This window comes from Entelurus aequoreus, linkage group LG26, assembly GCF_033978785.1.
Source record: "Entelurus aequoreus isolate RoL-2023_Sb linkage group LG26, RoL_Eaeq_v1.1, whole genome shotgun sequence".
Classification (NCBI taxonomy): domain Eukaryota; kingdom Metazoa; phylum Chordata; class Actinopteri; order Syngnathiformes; family Syngnathidae; genus Entelurus; species Entelurus aequoreus.
In genome coordinates, this window is record NC_084756.1 from 36,674,856 (window position 1) to 36,691,914 (window position 17,059).

Genomic DNA, 17,059 nt, shown 5'->3' on the forward strand with positions numbered 1-17,059 from the left:
TTAAGGTAATTTTAAAGTTAAGTTTAAGATCACTTTAAGTTTAAGTTAAGCTTATACTTTCAAGATCACGTGGACTGGCTCCTTCGCCGACTCTAGTACTCGTAGGTTGTGAAATCTCCTGACCAAATCTGAGAACGTACGCGTTGGATGGCGCGTTCTGAACGTCCGTGTGAAACGCTGTGCCTCGCTGAGCTGTGCTGTGACGTAGATGACCATAGTAACTAATTAAATGACCATAGTAACTAATTAGATGACCATAGTAACTAATTACAAGGCCATAGTAACTAATTAGATGACCATAGTAACTAATTAGATGACACCTGTAAGTAATTACAAGGCCATGGTAACTAATTAGATGACCATAGTAACTAACTAGATTACCATAGTAACTAATTAGATGACCATAGTAACTAACTAGATGACCATAGTAACTAATTAGATGACCACAGTAACTAATTAGATGACCATAGTAACTAATTAGATGACCATAGTAACTAATTAGATTACCACAGTAACTAATTAGATGACCATAGTAACTAATTAGATGACCATAGTAAGTAATTACAAGGCCATGGTAACTAATTAGATGACCATAGTAACTAACTAGATTACCATAGTAACTAATTAGATGACCATAGTAACTAACTAGATGACCATAGTAACTAATTAGATGACCACAGTAACTAATTAGATGACCATAGTAACTAATTAGATGACCATAGTAACTAATTAGATTACCACAGTAACTAATTAGATGACCATAGTAACTAATTAGATGACCATAGTAAGTAATTACAAGGCCATGGTAACTAATTAGATGACCATAGTAACTAACTAGATTACCATAGTAACTAATGAGATGACCATAGTAACTAACTAGATGACCATAGTAACTAATTAGATGACCACAGTAACTAATTAGATGACCATAGTAACTAATTAGATGACCATAGTAACTAATTAGATGACCACAGTAACTAATTAGATGACCATAGTAACTGGTATATCATCCAAAAGTGCAGATTCCAAGCATTGAAATACTTAGTATAGTTGAAGACTTCCGGTCATTAGAAAAGATGAGTGCACATCATAATGGCAGCTACACTTTACATCTTAAACATCTAAAAACAAATATTTGGGAATGTCCGGCAGGCCAGATTGAAAAGCTCAATGGGCCGCATGTGGCCCCCGGGCCTTCATTTGCCCAGGTGTGGTGTGGACCCTCACACACACACATTGAGATACACGTTTGCAAATAGTTTGACCACAATAATACTTGCCCAAGTCCGGCAGAGAGTAAAGCATCCTAGTGTGACTCGAAAGTAGAAGGAGACTGATGACGACGTCTCGTAAAGACGCAGATAACCTCGTCCACGCCTTAAGTGAGCCAGCAAATCATTAACCCGAGCAGGAAGAGGAAGCGAAGACGCCACAACGAGACCAGAAGGACGTCTTTTCGCGTCGGACTCTTATTGTCCGCCCTCGATCTGTCCCTGGGCTCCGCCATGCAGAAGTTCAGAAAAGCTTTGAGCCGCGGGAAGAATGCAGCAGCTTCCGCCAGGGTGAGTTGAGGAGGATTACACCTTTTGTTTTTTTACACCAGCTTGATAAGCACCACATGTCGCCATGACGACAAAACAAGGTGCAGCTTCTCTACCGGTTTGTGACGGAGGACGTCGTTTGTTGATTTTATCGTCAGACGTGTTGTATTATCAGTGCTGTCATGACAGATCACGGGGGTCGGCAACCCGCGGCTCTTTAGCGCCGCCCTAGTGGCTCTCTGGAGCTTTTTCAAAAATGTATGAAAAATGGCAAAAGATGAGGGGAAAATGTTTTATTTTTTGTGTTAATATGGTTTCTGTAGGAGGACCAACATGACAACAAACCTCCCTAATTGTTAGAAAGTCATACTTGCCAACCCTCCCGTTTTTAGCGGGAGAATCCCGGTATTCAGCACCTCTCCCGACAACCTCCCGGCAGAGATTTTCTCCCGACAAACTCCCGGTATTCAGCCGGAGCTGGAGGCCACGCCCCCTCCGGCTCAATGCGGACCTGAGACTGAGTGGGGACAGCCTGTTCTCACGTCCGCTTTCCCACAATATAAACAGCTTGCCTGCCCAATGAACGGAGAAGTTAAACAGGACAATACTGCCATCTAATGGATAGCCAACGGAACACTGAAATTCAAGTTTTTTTTTTTTTTCTATGTAAATAAAAAAATAAAATATATATATATATATATATATATATATATATATATATATATATATATATATATATATATATATATATATATATATATATATATATATATATATATATATAGCTAGAATTCACTGAAAGTCAAGTATTTCATACATATATATATATATTAGGGCTGCAACAACTAATCGATTAAAATCGATTATAAAAATAGTTGCCGATTAATTTAGTCATCGATTCGTTGGATCTATGCTATGCGCATGCGCAGAGGCTTTTTAAAAAAAATAAAATAAAAAATAAAAACATTTTATTTTTTATTTTTTTAAATAAACCTTTATTTATAAACTGCAACATGTACAAACAGCTGAGAAACAATAATCAAAATAAGTATGGTGCCAGTATGCTGGTTTTTTTTCCAATAAAATACTGGAAAGGATAGAAATGTAGTTTGTCTCTTTTATCCGATTATTAATCGAAGTAATAATCGACAGATTAATCGATTATCAAATTAATCGTTAGTTGCAGCCCTAATATATATATATATATATATATATATATATATATATATAAAATATATGAAATATATATGAAATACTCGAGTTGGTGAATTCTAGCTGTAAATAACCACGCCCCCCCCCCCCCAACCCCCCACCCCCTACCCCCCACCTCCCGATATTGGAGGTCTCAAGGTTGGCAAGTATGTATAAAGTACACTGTTTATTAGGGATGTCCGATAATGGCTTCTTTGCCGATATTCCGATACTGTCCAACTCTTATTTACCGATACCGATATCAACCGATAGCGCTATATATACAGTCGTGGAATTAACACATTATTATGCCTAATTTGGACAACCAGGTATGGTGAAGATAAGGTCCTTTTTTAAAAAAAATCATAAAATAAGAAATAAATTAAAAACATTTTCTTGAATAAAAAAGAAAGTAAAACAATATAAAAACAGTTACATAGAAACTAGTAATGAATGAAACTGAGTAAAATTAACTGTTAGTACTAGGGATGTCCGATAATGGCTTTTTGCCGATATCCGATATTCCGATATTGCCCAACTCTTTAATTACCGATACCGATATCAACCGATATATGCAGTCGTGGAATTAACACATTATTATGCCTAATTTGGACAACCAGGTATGGGGAAGATAAGGTACTTTTTAAAAAAATTAGTAAAAGATAAATAAATTAAAAACATTTTCTTGAATAAAAAAGAAAGTAAAACAATATAAAAACAGTTACATAGAAACTAGTAATGAATGAAAATTTGTCAAATTAACTGTTAAAGGTTAGTACTATTAGTGGAGCAGCAGCACGCACAATCATGTGTGCTTACGGACTGTATCCCTTGCAGACTGTATTGATATATATTGATATATAATGTAGGAAGCAGAATATTAATAACAGAAAGAAACAACCCTTTTGTGTGAATGAGTAAATGGGGGAGGGAGGTTTTTTGGCTTGGTGCACTAATTGTAAGTGTATCTTGTGTTTTTTATGTGGATTTAATAAATTTAAAAAAAAACCCAAAAAAACGATACAGATAATTAAAAAAAACGATACCGATCATTTCCGATAATACATTTTAAAGCATTTATCGGCCGATATTATCGGACATCCCTACTTAAACATGCTTCCCTGATTCAAGTATTTGGCGAGCGCCGTTTTGTCCTACTCATTTTGTCGGTCCTTGAACTCACCGCAGTTTGTTTACATGTAGACCTTTCTCCGACTTTCTAGGACGTGTTTTATGCCACTTCTTTTTCTATCTCATTTTGTCCACCGAGCTTTTAACGTTGTGCGTGAATGCACAAAGGTGAGTTTTGTTGATGTTATTGACTTGTGTGGAGTGCTAATCAGACATACTTGGTCACTGCATGACTGCAAGCTAATCGATGCTAACATGCTATTTAGGCTAGCTATATGTACATATTGCATCATTATGCCTCATTTGTAGCTATATTTGAGCTCATTGACTTTCCTTTAAGTCCTCTTAATTCAACTTATATCTCATTACACACTATCTGTATGTAATATGGCTTTTAATTTGTTGAGGCTCCAGACAGATTTGTTTTTGTATTTTTGGTCCAATGTGGCTCTTTCAACATTTTGGGTTGCCGACCCCTCAGACAGAATGGAGAACAGGAAGAAAACAAAGTATTGTCATATTTGTGTTTGTTAAAAACACTCAAAATGTTGTATGGTAGATTGGAGCAGAGGACATTGTTATGTAAATAATATCTGTCATACTGTAACTACCTGTCTGATGCTCTGATTAGAGATGTCCCATAATATCGGACTGCCGATATTATCGGCCGATAAATGCTTTAAAATGTAATATCGGAAATTATCGGTATCTGTTTCAAAAAGTAAAATTCATGACTGTTTAAAACGCCGCTGTACGGAGTGGTACACGGACGTAGGGAAAAGTACAGAGCGCCGATAAACCTTAAAGGCACTGCCTTTGCGTGCCGGCCCAGTCACATAATATCTACCGGCTTTTCACACACACAAGTGAATGCAAGGCATACTTGGTCAACAGCCATACAGGTCACACTGAGGGTGACCGTATAAACAACTTTAACACTGTTACAAATATGCGCCACACTGTGAACCCACACCAAACGAGAATGACAAAACACATTTCGGGAGAACATCCGCACCGTAACACAACAGAACAAATACCCAGAATCCCTTGCAGCACTAACTCTTCCGGGACGCTACAATACACACCCCCGCTACCCCCTACACCCCCCAACCCCCACCCCAACCTCCCCCCAATCCCGCCCACCGCAACCTCCTCATGCTCTCTCAGGGAGAGCATGTCCCAAATTCCAAGCTGCTGTTTTGAGGCATGTTAAAAAAAAATAATGCACTTTGTGACGTCAATAATAAATATGGCAGTGCCATGTTGGCATTTTTCCCCATAACTTAAGTTGATTTATTTTGGAAAACCTTGTTATCATCACAACAAAATTAGGCATAATAATGTGTTGATTCCACGACTGTATGTATCGGTTGATATCAGAATCGGTAATTAAGAGTTGGAGAATATCGGGATATCGGCAAAGAAGCCATTATCGGACATGTCTAGCGCTGATCCCTCGCCAAAGTCCGTGACCTCGCGTTGACTTCCGTGCCACTCGTGTAACTTTTTATCTGCTCCATCGGTGGTTGTCAAACTTTTTTCCACCAAGTACCACCTCAGAAAATACCTGCTCTCCAAGTACCACCTCACAAAATACCCGCTCTCCAAGTACCACCTCAGAAAATACCCGCTCTCCAAGTACCACCTCAGAAAATACCCGCTCTCCAAGTACCACCTCAGAAAACACCCGCTCTCCAAGTACCACCATAATGAGCATAAAATGCAGTAGCATAGTCGGCCTAAGAATTCATAAAAAAACAAGGTAGATGTTTTATTTAACAGTATTTAATATTTTTGGCCACTATAACATTACAATGTTCGAACAGTAACACTGTGTATTTAATTAAGTGATTCTGTGGCATACCACTAGATGGAGCCCACTTACTTAAGTTATGCGTACCACAGTTTGAGAATCCCTGCATCCAGCTGATTGTAGTTTGCATGTTGCACCTTTTTTGATTGGATTTTGAATATCCATTTGTTCATTTTCTTATTTTGTGAGTGTGAAGATATTTTTTTCTTTTTGGGCTTGATATTTAAATTGATTGATGAAAGACACAGCTTATGTGTTAGCTTGGCACCGGTTAAAACATTTCAACTTTTTTTTGTGATTACATTGTGACTCTAATGGCTGAACATTTATTTTGTTAATTAAGTACTGAATTTAACTTAATTTTAATTTGAAATCCATACTACAAATAAAACATTTCAACTTTTTTTTGTGATTACATTGTGACTTTAATTTATTTTGTTAATTGTTAGCAAAAGTAACTCCTAATCAACTGTACTGAATTTGACTTGTTTATTTTGAAATCCATAGTACAAATAAACATTTTACCTTTTTTTTGTGATTACATTATGACTCTAATGGCTGTGAAGATTTATTTTGTTAATTAAGTACTGAATTTGACGTAAGTTTATTTTGAAATCCATACTACAAATAAAACATTCATTTTTTTCGTGATTACATTGTGACTTTAATGGCTGTGAAGATTTACTTTGTTAATTAAATACTGAATTTGACATAAGTTTATTTTGAAAGCCATAGTACAAATAAAACATTTCAACTTTTTTTTGTGATTACATTTTGACTTTAATGGCTGTGAAGATTTATTTTGTTAATTGTTAGCAAAAGTAACTCCTAATCAACTGTATTGAATTTGACGCAAGTTTATTTTGAAAGCCATACTGCAAATAAAACATTTCAACTTTTTTTGTAATTAAAAACATTGTGATTTAAATGGTTGTGAAGATTTATTTTGTTAATTAAGTACTGAATTTGACGTAAGTTTATTTTGAAAGCCATACTACAAATACTTTTAAACTTTTTTTTTGTAATTTACATCATGACCATAATGGCTGTGATAATTTATTTTGTTAATTAAGTACTGAATTTGATGCAAGTTTATTTTGAAATCCATAGTACAATACAAATAATAAAGTTCAACTTTTTTTTGTGATTACATTGTGAATTTAATGGCTGTGAAGACTTATTTTGTTAATGATGTACTGAATTTGATGTAAGTTTATTTTGAAAGCCATAGTACAAATAAAACATTTCAATTTTTTTTGGTGATTACTTTTTGACTTTAATAGTTGTGAAGATTTATTTTGTTAATTACTGAATTTAACGTAAGTTTATTTTGAAAGCCATAATACAAATCAACTTTTTTTGTGATTACATTGTGACTTGAATGGCTGTGAAGATTTATTTTGTTGGTTGTCATTCAGCAAAAATGACTCCTAATCAAAGATTTGACAAGTTTATTTTGAAAGCCATAGTGCAAATACAACTTTTTTTTCTAATTACATGACTTTAATGGCTGTGAAGATTTATTTTGTACTGAATACTGAATTTGAAGCAAGTTTATTTTGAAATCCATAGTACAATACAAATAAAACATTTCAACTTTTTTTTTGTGATTACATTGTGAATTTAATGGCTGTGAAGACTTATTTTGTTAATGATACACTGAATTTGACGTAAGTTTTATTTTGAAAGCCATAGTACAAATAAACATCTCTTTTTTTTTGTGATTACTTTGTGACTTTAATGGCTGTGAAGATTTATTTTGTTGGTCGTCATTCAGCAAAAGTAACTCCTAATCAAAGATTTGATGTAAGTTTATTTTGAAAGCCATTATACATTTCCCAAAAATGTGATTTCAAATAAATTCTGACATTTCTTCAAGGTGTGTTTTGTGTTTGCTTTGGTCTCGTCTCCATGTTTACATTTTGAGTAGGGATGTCCGATAATGGCTTTTTGCCAATATTCCGATATTGTCCAACTCTTTAATTACCGATACCGATATCAACCGATACCGATACTGATATATACAGTCGTAGAATTAACACATTATTATGCCTAATTTGGACAACCAGGTATGGTGAAGATAAGGTCCTTTTTTTTTTAAAATTAATATAATAAAATAAGATAAATAAATTAAAAACATTTTCTTGAATAAAAAAGAAAGTAAAACAATATAAAAACAGTTATATAGAAACTAGTAATTAATGAAAATGAGTAAAATTAAGTGTTAAAGGTTAGTACTATTAGTGGACCAGCAGCACGCACAATCATGTGTGCTTACGGACTGTATCCCTTGCAGACTGTATTGATATGTATTGATATATAATGTAGGAAGCAGAATATTAATAACAGAAAGAAACAACCCTTTTGTGTGAATGAGTGTAAATGGGGGAGGGAGGTTTTTTGGTTTGGTGCACTAATTGTAAGTGTATCTTGTGTTTTTTATGTGGATTTAATAAAAAAAAAAACAACGATACTGGTAATAAAAAAAACGATACCGATAATTTCCGATATTACATTTTAACGCATTTATCGGCCGATAATATCGGCCGGCCGATATTATCGGACATCTCTAATTTTGAGTATTATGTTTGACTTCCTTTACTAACTTGCTTTGGTCTCGTCTCCATGTTTACATTTTGAGTATTGTGTTTGACTTCCTTTACTAACGTCACACCTTTGTTTTCACCCAAAGAACTTTAAAGGTGTGTGACGTGAGAAGGAGGCACACGTTGCACGGACAATGGTCAGTGGGGATTAAAGAGCTGCGCTGCTTGTGGTTGCAGGTCAACGTAGGCAAAGGCAGCCACCCCAGCTTGGTCAAGGTGTCGGGCCCCGGCGTGGAGACCATGGGCCCCAAAGCCAACGAGCCCACACACTTCACAGTGGACTGCTCCGGAGCTGGAGATGGTAACCTTGTCTTGTTTTTCTATGCTTCCTTCACCCTTTTACAAGCTTAAAATAGTCGATACATCTGGATTTAATGATATGTATTGGCTATTTTTGCCTAATGGCTTGTATTCCGTCATGTGACTTCTTTTCATGATTTAACTTCGTGTCTACCGCCATGTTTGTTGTTGTTGTTGGAGGCGCCGTTTACTAGTAGCGTTTTTTCCCCATATATCAAACTATAACTATAGATGTCAACATTGTGAATGTGCTGAAAAATTCATTTACAAAACCCAAAACCAGTGAAGTTGTGTAATTCATAAAAAAACCCAGAATACATCAATTTGCAAATCCTTTTCAACTTATATTCAATTGAATAGACTGCAAAGACAAGATACCGTATTTCCTTGAATTGCCGCCGGGAATATAGTATTCGCCTGCCTAGAATTACAGCCGGGTCAAACTCGTTTCGCAAAATAATTAGCGCATGCTTGGCACTTCCGCCGGGTCAAATATGAGTCATTAAATGACTCCCGCCTCCTGGTGGTAGAGGGCGCTAGTGATCCTTCTTGCGACTACCAGTACTGCAGAAGACAAGCAGCAAGCATGAGCAGCGATCGTTTGCTTGCACTTTTAACATTAAATTAATTAAGATTAAAGTATAATAGATGTGGCGAAATTTGTCCTGGAGGATTACATATCTAAAATAAAACAGTTTTCTAAACTGGACTTTCAATCGAAGCAGGAGGTAATAATTAAAGGAATATCTCCAGAGACTTTTAAAACTGAAGAAAGATAAGGAAGACTGCCTTTGATCAGAAGCAGCTGCACATGGACATCATTTAAAAGTAAAGGTCAGACCATAATAATTTATTAAATGTGCTTTTCATGATAAAGTAAGCGCCGGAGTGAGAAGAGGTTTTCAAAATAATTAGCGCATGCTTGCCCATCCCGCATGCTTTTGGTAAGCGCAGGAGTGAGAAGAGGTTTTAAATTAATTAGCGCCCCTGCGGCTATTCAAGGAAATACGGTATTTCATGTTCACACTGAGAAGCTTCATTTTGCAAAAAAGTTGTCACAGGGGCATGTTCACCACTGTGTTACATGGCATTTCCTTTTAACAACACTCAGTAAAGGTTTGGGAACTGAGGAGACACATTTTTGAAGTGGAATTCTTTCCCATTCTTGCTTGATGAACAGCTTAAGTTGTTCAACAGTCTCCCTTCTCATATTTTAGCCTTCACATTTTCAATGGGAGACAGGTCTGGACTACAGGCAGGCCAGTCTAGTACCCGCACTCTTTTACTACGAAGCCACGTTGTTGTAACACGTGGCTGGGCGTTGTTTTGCTGAAATAAGCAGGGGCGTCCACGATATCATTGCTTGGATGGCAACATTTTGCTCCAAAACCTGTATGTACCTTTCAGTTGTAAGTTACTGTTGGAAGCAGATCAGAATCATATCCATATTTAAGTGTTACTTCTTTCTAAACTCCTATAGTCATATAAAGAATAGCTAGTATTCTTCCTTCTTTTGAGTCTCATAGTAAGGTGTTGGCCTTCTAGATTGGAATGTGTCAGAGTGGAGATAACTCAGAGTAGTCTAAACAAAGGGAGTGGGGGCGAGGGACAGAGGGAAGATCACGGGACTTCCGGGGGTTTGAGGGGAGACCGAGCTAGACCGATCTGGACCGGGCTGGGGAACGCTGGTGTGCTAGATTGGTCTCACGTTTGTCCTCTAAGCTTGGAGAATAAACCACAAAATACCAATTACTGCCTGTTGATTGAATATAAACATCAGCTTATGTGCCATAAAAACAATCTGGGAGAGACTAGCAATTTGAATTCCCCATTGGAGGAATGCTGGTCAACGCAACATTACCCATGCCTTGGGCACTAATACACCCCCATACCATCACAGATGCTGGCTTTTACACTTTGCGCCTAGAACAATCCGGATGTTTCTTTTCCTCTTTGGTCCGGATGACACGACGTCCACAGTTTCCAAAAACAATTTGAAATGTGGACTCGTCAGACCACAGAACACTTTTCCACTTTGCATCAATCCATTTTAGATGAGCTCGGGCCCAGCGAAGCCAGCGGCGTTTCTGGGCGTTGTTTATAAATGGCTTTGGCTTTGGATAGTAGAGTTTTAACTTGCACTTACAGATGTAGCGACCAACTGTAGTTACTGACAGTGGGTTTCCGAAGTGTTCCTGAGCCCATGTGGTGATATCCTTTACACACTGATGTCGCTTTTTGATGCAGTACGGCCAGGGGGATCGAAGGTCACGGACATTCAATGTTGGTTTTCGGCCTTGCCGCTTACGTGCAGTGATTTCTTCAGATTTTCTGAACATTTTGATGATATTACGGAGCGTAGATGGTGAAATCCCTAAATTCCTTGCAATAGCTGGTTGAGAAATGTTGTTCTTACACAACTTGCTCAGGCATTTGTTGACAAAGTGGCGACCCTCGCCCCGTCCTTGTTTTGTGGAAGCTGCTTTTATACCCAATCATGGCACCCACCTGTTCCCAATTAGCCTGTTCACCTGTGGGATGTGGCAGCACGGTGGCACAGGGGTTAGTGCACGTGCCTCACACTACGAAGGTCCTGAGTAGTCCTGAGTTCAATCCCGGGCTCGGGATCTTTCTGTGAGGAGTTTGCATGTTCTCCCCCGTGACTGCGTGGGTTCCCTCCGGGTACTGCAGCTTCCTCCCACCTCCAAAGACATGCACCTGGGGATAGGCCCCTCCCACCTCCAAAGACATGCACCTGGGGATAGGCCCCTCCCACCTCCAAAGACATGCACCTGGGGATAGGCCCCTCCCACCTCCAAAGACATGCACCTGGGGTTAGGTTGATTGGCAACACTAAATTGGTCTTAGTGTGTGAATGTGTGTGCGAATGTTGTCTGTCTATCTGTGTTGGCCCTGTGACGAGGTGGCGACTTGTCCAGGGTGTACCCCGCCTTCAAATGGGACAATCGGTAGAAAATGGATGGATGGATGGAGTCCCACCACTGTTTTTTTAAAGGCCAGGAAAATGTGAAAGGTTGTTCTTGTGCTCAGGTGACGTCAGCGTGGGCATCAAGTGCGACGCCAACATGGTGGGCGACAGAGAGGCGGACGTGGACTTTGACATCATTCCCAACGCCAACGACACCTTCACCGTCAAGTACATCCCGCCGGCTGCGGGGAAGCTCACCATTAAAGTCCTCTTCACCGACAAGGTTCTGGCAACACACTTCTACACCGCCATAGTCTACAAACTGGAACAAATCCACTTTTGCCCTCAAAATTCTACACACAATACCCTATAATTTAAAATGTGGAAATGTTTTTATTTTTTATTTTGCTAATTTATTAAAAAGCACAAGTACATAAGTATTCACAGCCTTTGCCAAATATTTTGTTGATGCACCTTTGGCAGCAATTAAGTCTTTTTGTCTCTTAAGTCTCCCTACTAACCCACCAGTGCCTCCATGGAAATGCCCCCCTCTACCTCAAAGAACCGCTCACCCCCAAATCCTCCACACCACACCTCCGCTCCGGACAGGCTAACCTCCTCCAACCTCCGAGGACAAAGCTCCGCTGCTCCCAGTCTGTGGAACGCTCTCCCTGACCACCTGAGGGCACCACAGACTGGATGCTTTTAAAAAAGGCTTAAAAACCCTTCTTTAAAAAAAAAAAAAGTTCTAGCTATTAATTAATTTATATTATCTTTTTATTTTTTAATACACTGTAGCACTTTGAGGTTGTTTGCTCAATATAAAGTGCTTTTACAAATAAAATCCATTATTATTATTATTATTATTATTATTTTGAATACGGTGCCACAAACTTGGCACACCTATCTTTGGGCCGTTCCTCTTTGCACCTCCATCAGGTTGGATGGGAAGCGTCGGTTTTCATGCTGGATGTCTCTGTACATCGCTGCATTCATCTTAGTCTAGTCAGGGAGGTGACCAAGACCATGGTCACTCTGTCAAGAGCTACAGCATTCCTCTGTGGAGACAGGAGAACCTTCCAGAAGGACAACCATCTCTGCGGGAATCCACCAAAGCCTTTTCTTAGTAAAAAGTTTGCCAGAATGCACCTAAAAGACTCTCAGACCATGAGAAGCTAAATTCTCTGGTCTGATGAGACAAAGGTTGAAGTCTTTGGCGTGAATGCCAGGCGTCATGTTTGGAGGAACCCGGCCAATACCACCCCTACAGTGAAGCATGGTGGTGGCAGCATCACGCTGTGGGGATGGTTTTCATAGTCATGATAGAGGGAAAGATGAATGCAGCACTGTACGGAGACATCCTGGAGGAAAGCCTACGCTTCCCATCCAACCTGAGGGAGCTTGAGAGGTGCTGCAAAGAGGAATGGTTGAAACTACCTAAAGATAGGTGTGCCAAGCTTGTGGCATCGTATTCAAAAAGACCTTCAATCAATGCAATTTATGTTTATTTATATAGCCCTAAGTCACAAGTGTCTCAAAGGGCTGCACAAGCCACAACGACATCCTCGGTACAGAGCCCACATAAGGGCAAGGAAAACTCACAACCCCAATGGGACGTCGATGTGAATGACTGAGAAACCTTGGAGAGGATGCATATGTGGGCCCCCCTCTAGGGGAGACCAGATGCAATGGACGTCGAGTGGGTCTGACATAATATTGTGAAAGTCCAGTCCATAGTGGATCTAACATAATAGTGTGAGAGTCCAGTCCATAGTAGATCTAACATAATAGTGTGAGAGTCCAGTCCATAGTGGATCTAACATAATAGTGTGAGAGTCCAGTCCATAGTAGATCTAACATAATAGTGTGAGAGTCCAGTCCATAGTGGATCTAACATAATAGTGTGAAAGTCCAGTCCATAGTGGATCTAACATAATATTGTGAGAGTCCAGTCCATAGTGGATCTAACATAATATTGTGAGAGTCCAGTCCATAGTGGATCTAACATAATAGTGAGAGTCCAGTCCATAGTGGATCTAACATAGTGAGAGTCCAGTCTATAGTGGATCCAACATAATAGTGAGAGTCCAGTCCATAGTGGATCTAACATAATAGTGTGAGAGTCCAGTCCATAGTGGATCTAACATAATATTGTGAAAGTCCAGTTCATAGTGGATTTAACATAATAGTGTGAAAGTCCAGTTCATAGTGGATCTAACATAATAGTGAAAGTCCAGTCCATAGTGGATCTAACATAATAGTGTGAGAGTCCAGTCCATAGTGGATCTAACATAATAGTGAGAGTCCAGTCCATAGTGGATCTAACATAATAGTGAGAGTCCAGTCCATAGTGGGGCCAGCAGGAGACCATCTCGAGCGGAGACTGGTCAGCAGCGCAGAGATGTCCCCAACCGATGCACAGGCGAGCGGTCCACCCCGGGTCCCGACTCTGGACAGCCAGCACTTCATCCATGGCCACCGAACCTGTGCAGAGGAGAAAAGAAAATAAACGGCAGATCAACTAGTCTAAAAAGGGGGTCTATTTAAAGGCTAGAGTATACAAATGAGTTTTAAGATGGGACTTAAATGCTTCTACTGAGGTAGCATCTCTAACTGTTACCGGTAGAACATTCCAGAGTACTGGAGCCATAGGTGGATTAATGACCGGGCCTACCGGGCCCAGGCCCAGGGGGCCAGAGGCCCCAAGGGGCCAGGCCAACTTGGCCCCGCGGCCGCGACCCAAGCATAACTACTTTTGCAAAAATAATAATCTTAAGCCCCAAGGGGCCAGGCCAACTTGGCCCCGCGGCCATGATCCATAGAGGGTAAGAGGCCCCAAGGGGCCAGGTCAACTTGGCCCCGCGGCCGCGACCCACAGAGGGCCAGAGGCCCCAAGGGGCCAGGCCAACATGGCCCCGCGGCCATGATCCATAGACGGTCAGAGGCCCCAAGGGGCCAGGCCAACTTGGCCCCGCGGCCACGATCCATAGAGGGTCAGAGGCCCCAGGGGGCCAGGTCAACTTGGCCCCGCGGCCACGATCCATAGACGGTCAGAGGCCCCAAGGGGCCAGGCCAACTTGGCCCCGCGGCCACGACCCACAGAAGGCCAGAGGCCCCAAAGGGCCAGGCCAACTTGGCCCCGCGGCCGCGAGCCACAGAAGGCCATAGGCCCCAAGGGGCCAGGTCAACTTGGCCCCGCGGCCACGATCCATAGAGGGTAAGAGGCCCCAAGGGGCCAGGTCAACTTGGCCCTGCGGCCGCGACCCACAGAGGGCCTGAGGTCCTAAGGGGTCAGGCCAACTTGGCCCCGCGGCCATGATCCATAGAGGGCCAGAGGCCCCGAGGGGTCAGGCCAACTTGGCCCCGATCCATAGAGGGTCAGAGGCCCCAAGGGGCCAGGCCAACTTGGCCCCGCGGCCACGACCCACAGAGGCCCCAAGGGGCCAGGCAAAATTGGCCCCGCGGCCATGATCCACAGAGGGCCAGAGGCTCTCAATCATTATTATCAAAGCTAATTCTCAAATTGGATGGATCACACAACCTCACTCACATATTCTTTATCAATTATTAAAGGTTGTTTCTGAATTTTGATCACAGAACTTAATGCAAATATTCTTGATTGATTGACAAAGCTCATTCTCAAATTTTGATTACACAACCTTACTCTGACAAATTATCATTATCAAAAAGCTCTATCTCGAATTTGGATCACAGAATCTCACTCAAGTATTCTTAGCTGTGCCCCTCCCCCATCAAGTCTTTCATAAACCGGTCTGTTCTTTTAGAATCTCCTCATTTGGTATTTTGAACTCGTGAGAGACTGCTCAAAATTTGGTTTCCTTTCCCTCAGTTCAGACTCAGAGATAATTTGAAATCATTCAACAAGAAGTTTAACGCGCGCACACACACACACACACACACACTTGAGTTGAGCATTACTTGGAAATTCTTATATTTTCCATTTTGCTGTTATTATCAGCATCTTCCCATTTTGTCCTTTTCTTTCGAGAAAGTTTACAGTCTGACATTTGTCACTGCTGTCAGTTAATAACTTTTTGGTCTTTGACCCATTTTGTCATTTTCTCGATTCGATCGTCACTGACCACTCTCTCCTGTCTGGCAGACATCGTTGCTGCCATCATAGCTAGCAAGCTGCCTGCAGCGGGTCATCCCTATGTTCCCCGTCCCTATGTTACCCGGGTCCTATGTTCCCCTCTACCGGGGAACTAAGGACCCTTTTTAAAAAAAAGTGTTGTATGTTCCCCGCTGCGGGGAACGTACAACACTTTTTCCAGAAAAGGGTTCTATGTTCCCCGCTGCTTCCAATGCGCGACTAAGTAAGACGCACGCAGACACTCATGACAGAGACGCGTTTAAGTTGTCGAAGGAAGGAAGTTCGCGTTTGAGTTGCTCTATCTGCTGCCGCACGCCCTGTGACAGGTTAGGTTTAGGGATGGTTTTGGTCAGGGCACAATTTCGCCAAAAAAAAGTGCTCCACAACGCCCTGTGACAGGTTAGGTTTAGGGATGGTTTTGGTCAGGGCACAATTTCGCAATTTCGCCAGATACAATGCAGGGAACATAGGACCCTTTTTTAGAAAAAGGGTCCTAAGTTCCCCGGTCGCATACAAAGACCCAGGAACAACCGGGGAACATAGGACCCGGGGAACATAGGACCCGGGGAACATAGGCACGCTCCCGCCTGCAGATAGCAACATTTTGGTGTCCTTTGGGAAAATATTTAGAAAGAAGACAAAAGTACACACAGTTGTACAACTATTATCTTTATGATCTTTTTTTTGTTAGTTTCTCTGTTACTGTGTGTGGCCAATTAAGCGACTTTTGGCCATACCTGGCTGGTGACATTTAGCGACTTTCTGGTTGATGTTAAGATTAATAATAGCAACAGTTCTCTTCATCTTAATGCAATTTATTGTGTCTGTCTCTCCACATTTTGCCATTAGGTACTTTGAGCTCTTGTTGGTCAGTCACTCTAAGGTACATTGTTGCTGCCATCATAGCTAGCAAGCTGCCTGCAGATAGCGACATTTTGGTGTCCTTTGAGAAATATTAAGAAAGAAGACAAAAGTACAAGACATTGTACGATTACTATCTTTTTAAAATTATTTGTTTCACTGTGTGATTGACCGACTTTGCCGCTAGATTTCGCGTCTTTTGGCCATACCTGGCTAGCGACTAAAAACATCATTTAGCGACTTTTTGGTTGTGAAGATAAGTGGTAAAAGCAGATCTTCCTGTTGGTCTTCCCACATTTTGCCATTTGGTACTTTGCACTCTTCTTGGTCACTCCAAGGCATTTGTCCCTGCCTTCAGCTAGTCACTTGGCTCTTTTGGAATATATTTCACTGTAATTGGCTCTCTCTCTCTCTTTCTCCTCAGTACAAATCAGCCTGTTCCCTTGCCATTCATCACTGACCACTCTGCTCTCCTGTCTGTCAGACATTATTGCTGCTTGCAGATAGCTTGGGGTCCTTAGAGAAAATATCAGAAGAGAAAAGTACACAATTATCTTAATTATCTTTTTTATT

The 17,059-nt window shown here is 40.7% G+C and overlaps 1 protein-coding gene across 2 annotated transcripts in view; it reads left to right on the top strand.

Annotated features, from left to right (window-relative positions):
- The window catches only part of flnbl (filamin B, like), a 196,431-nt gene that overhangs the window by 97,222 nt on the left and 82,150 nt on the right, over positions 1-17,059 (top strand). For both annotated transcript variants that reach the window (XM_062038188.1, XM_062038189.1), the window contains exons 16-17: positions 8,460-8,583; positions 11,634-11,794. In XM_062038188.1, coding sequence (XP_061894172.1) covers positions 8,460-8,583; positions 11,634-11,794 — 285 coding nt within the window. The remainder of the gene's footprint in view (positions 1-8,459; positions 8,584-11,633; positions 11,795-17,059) is intronic.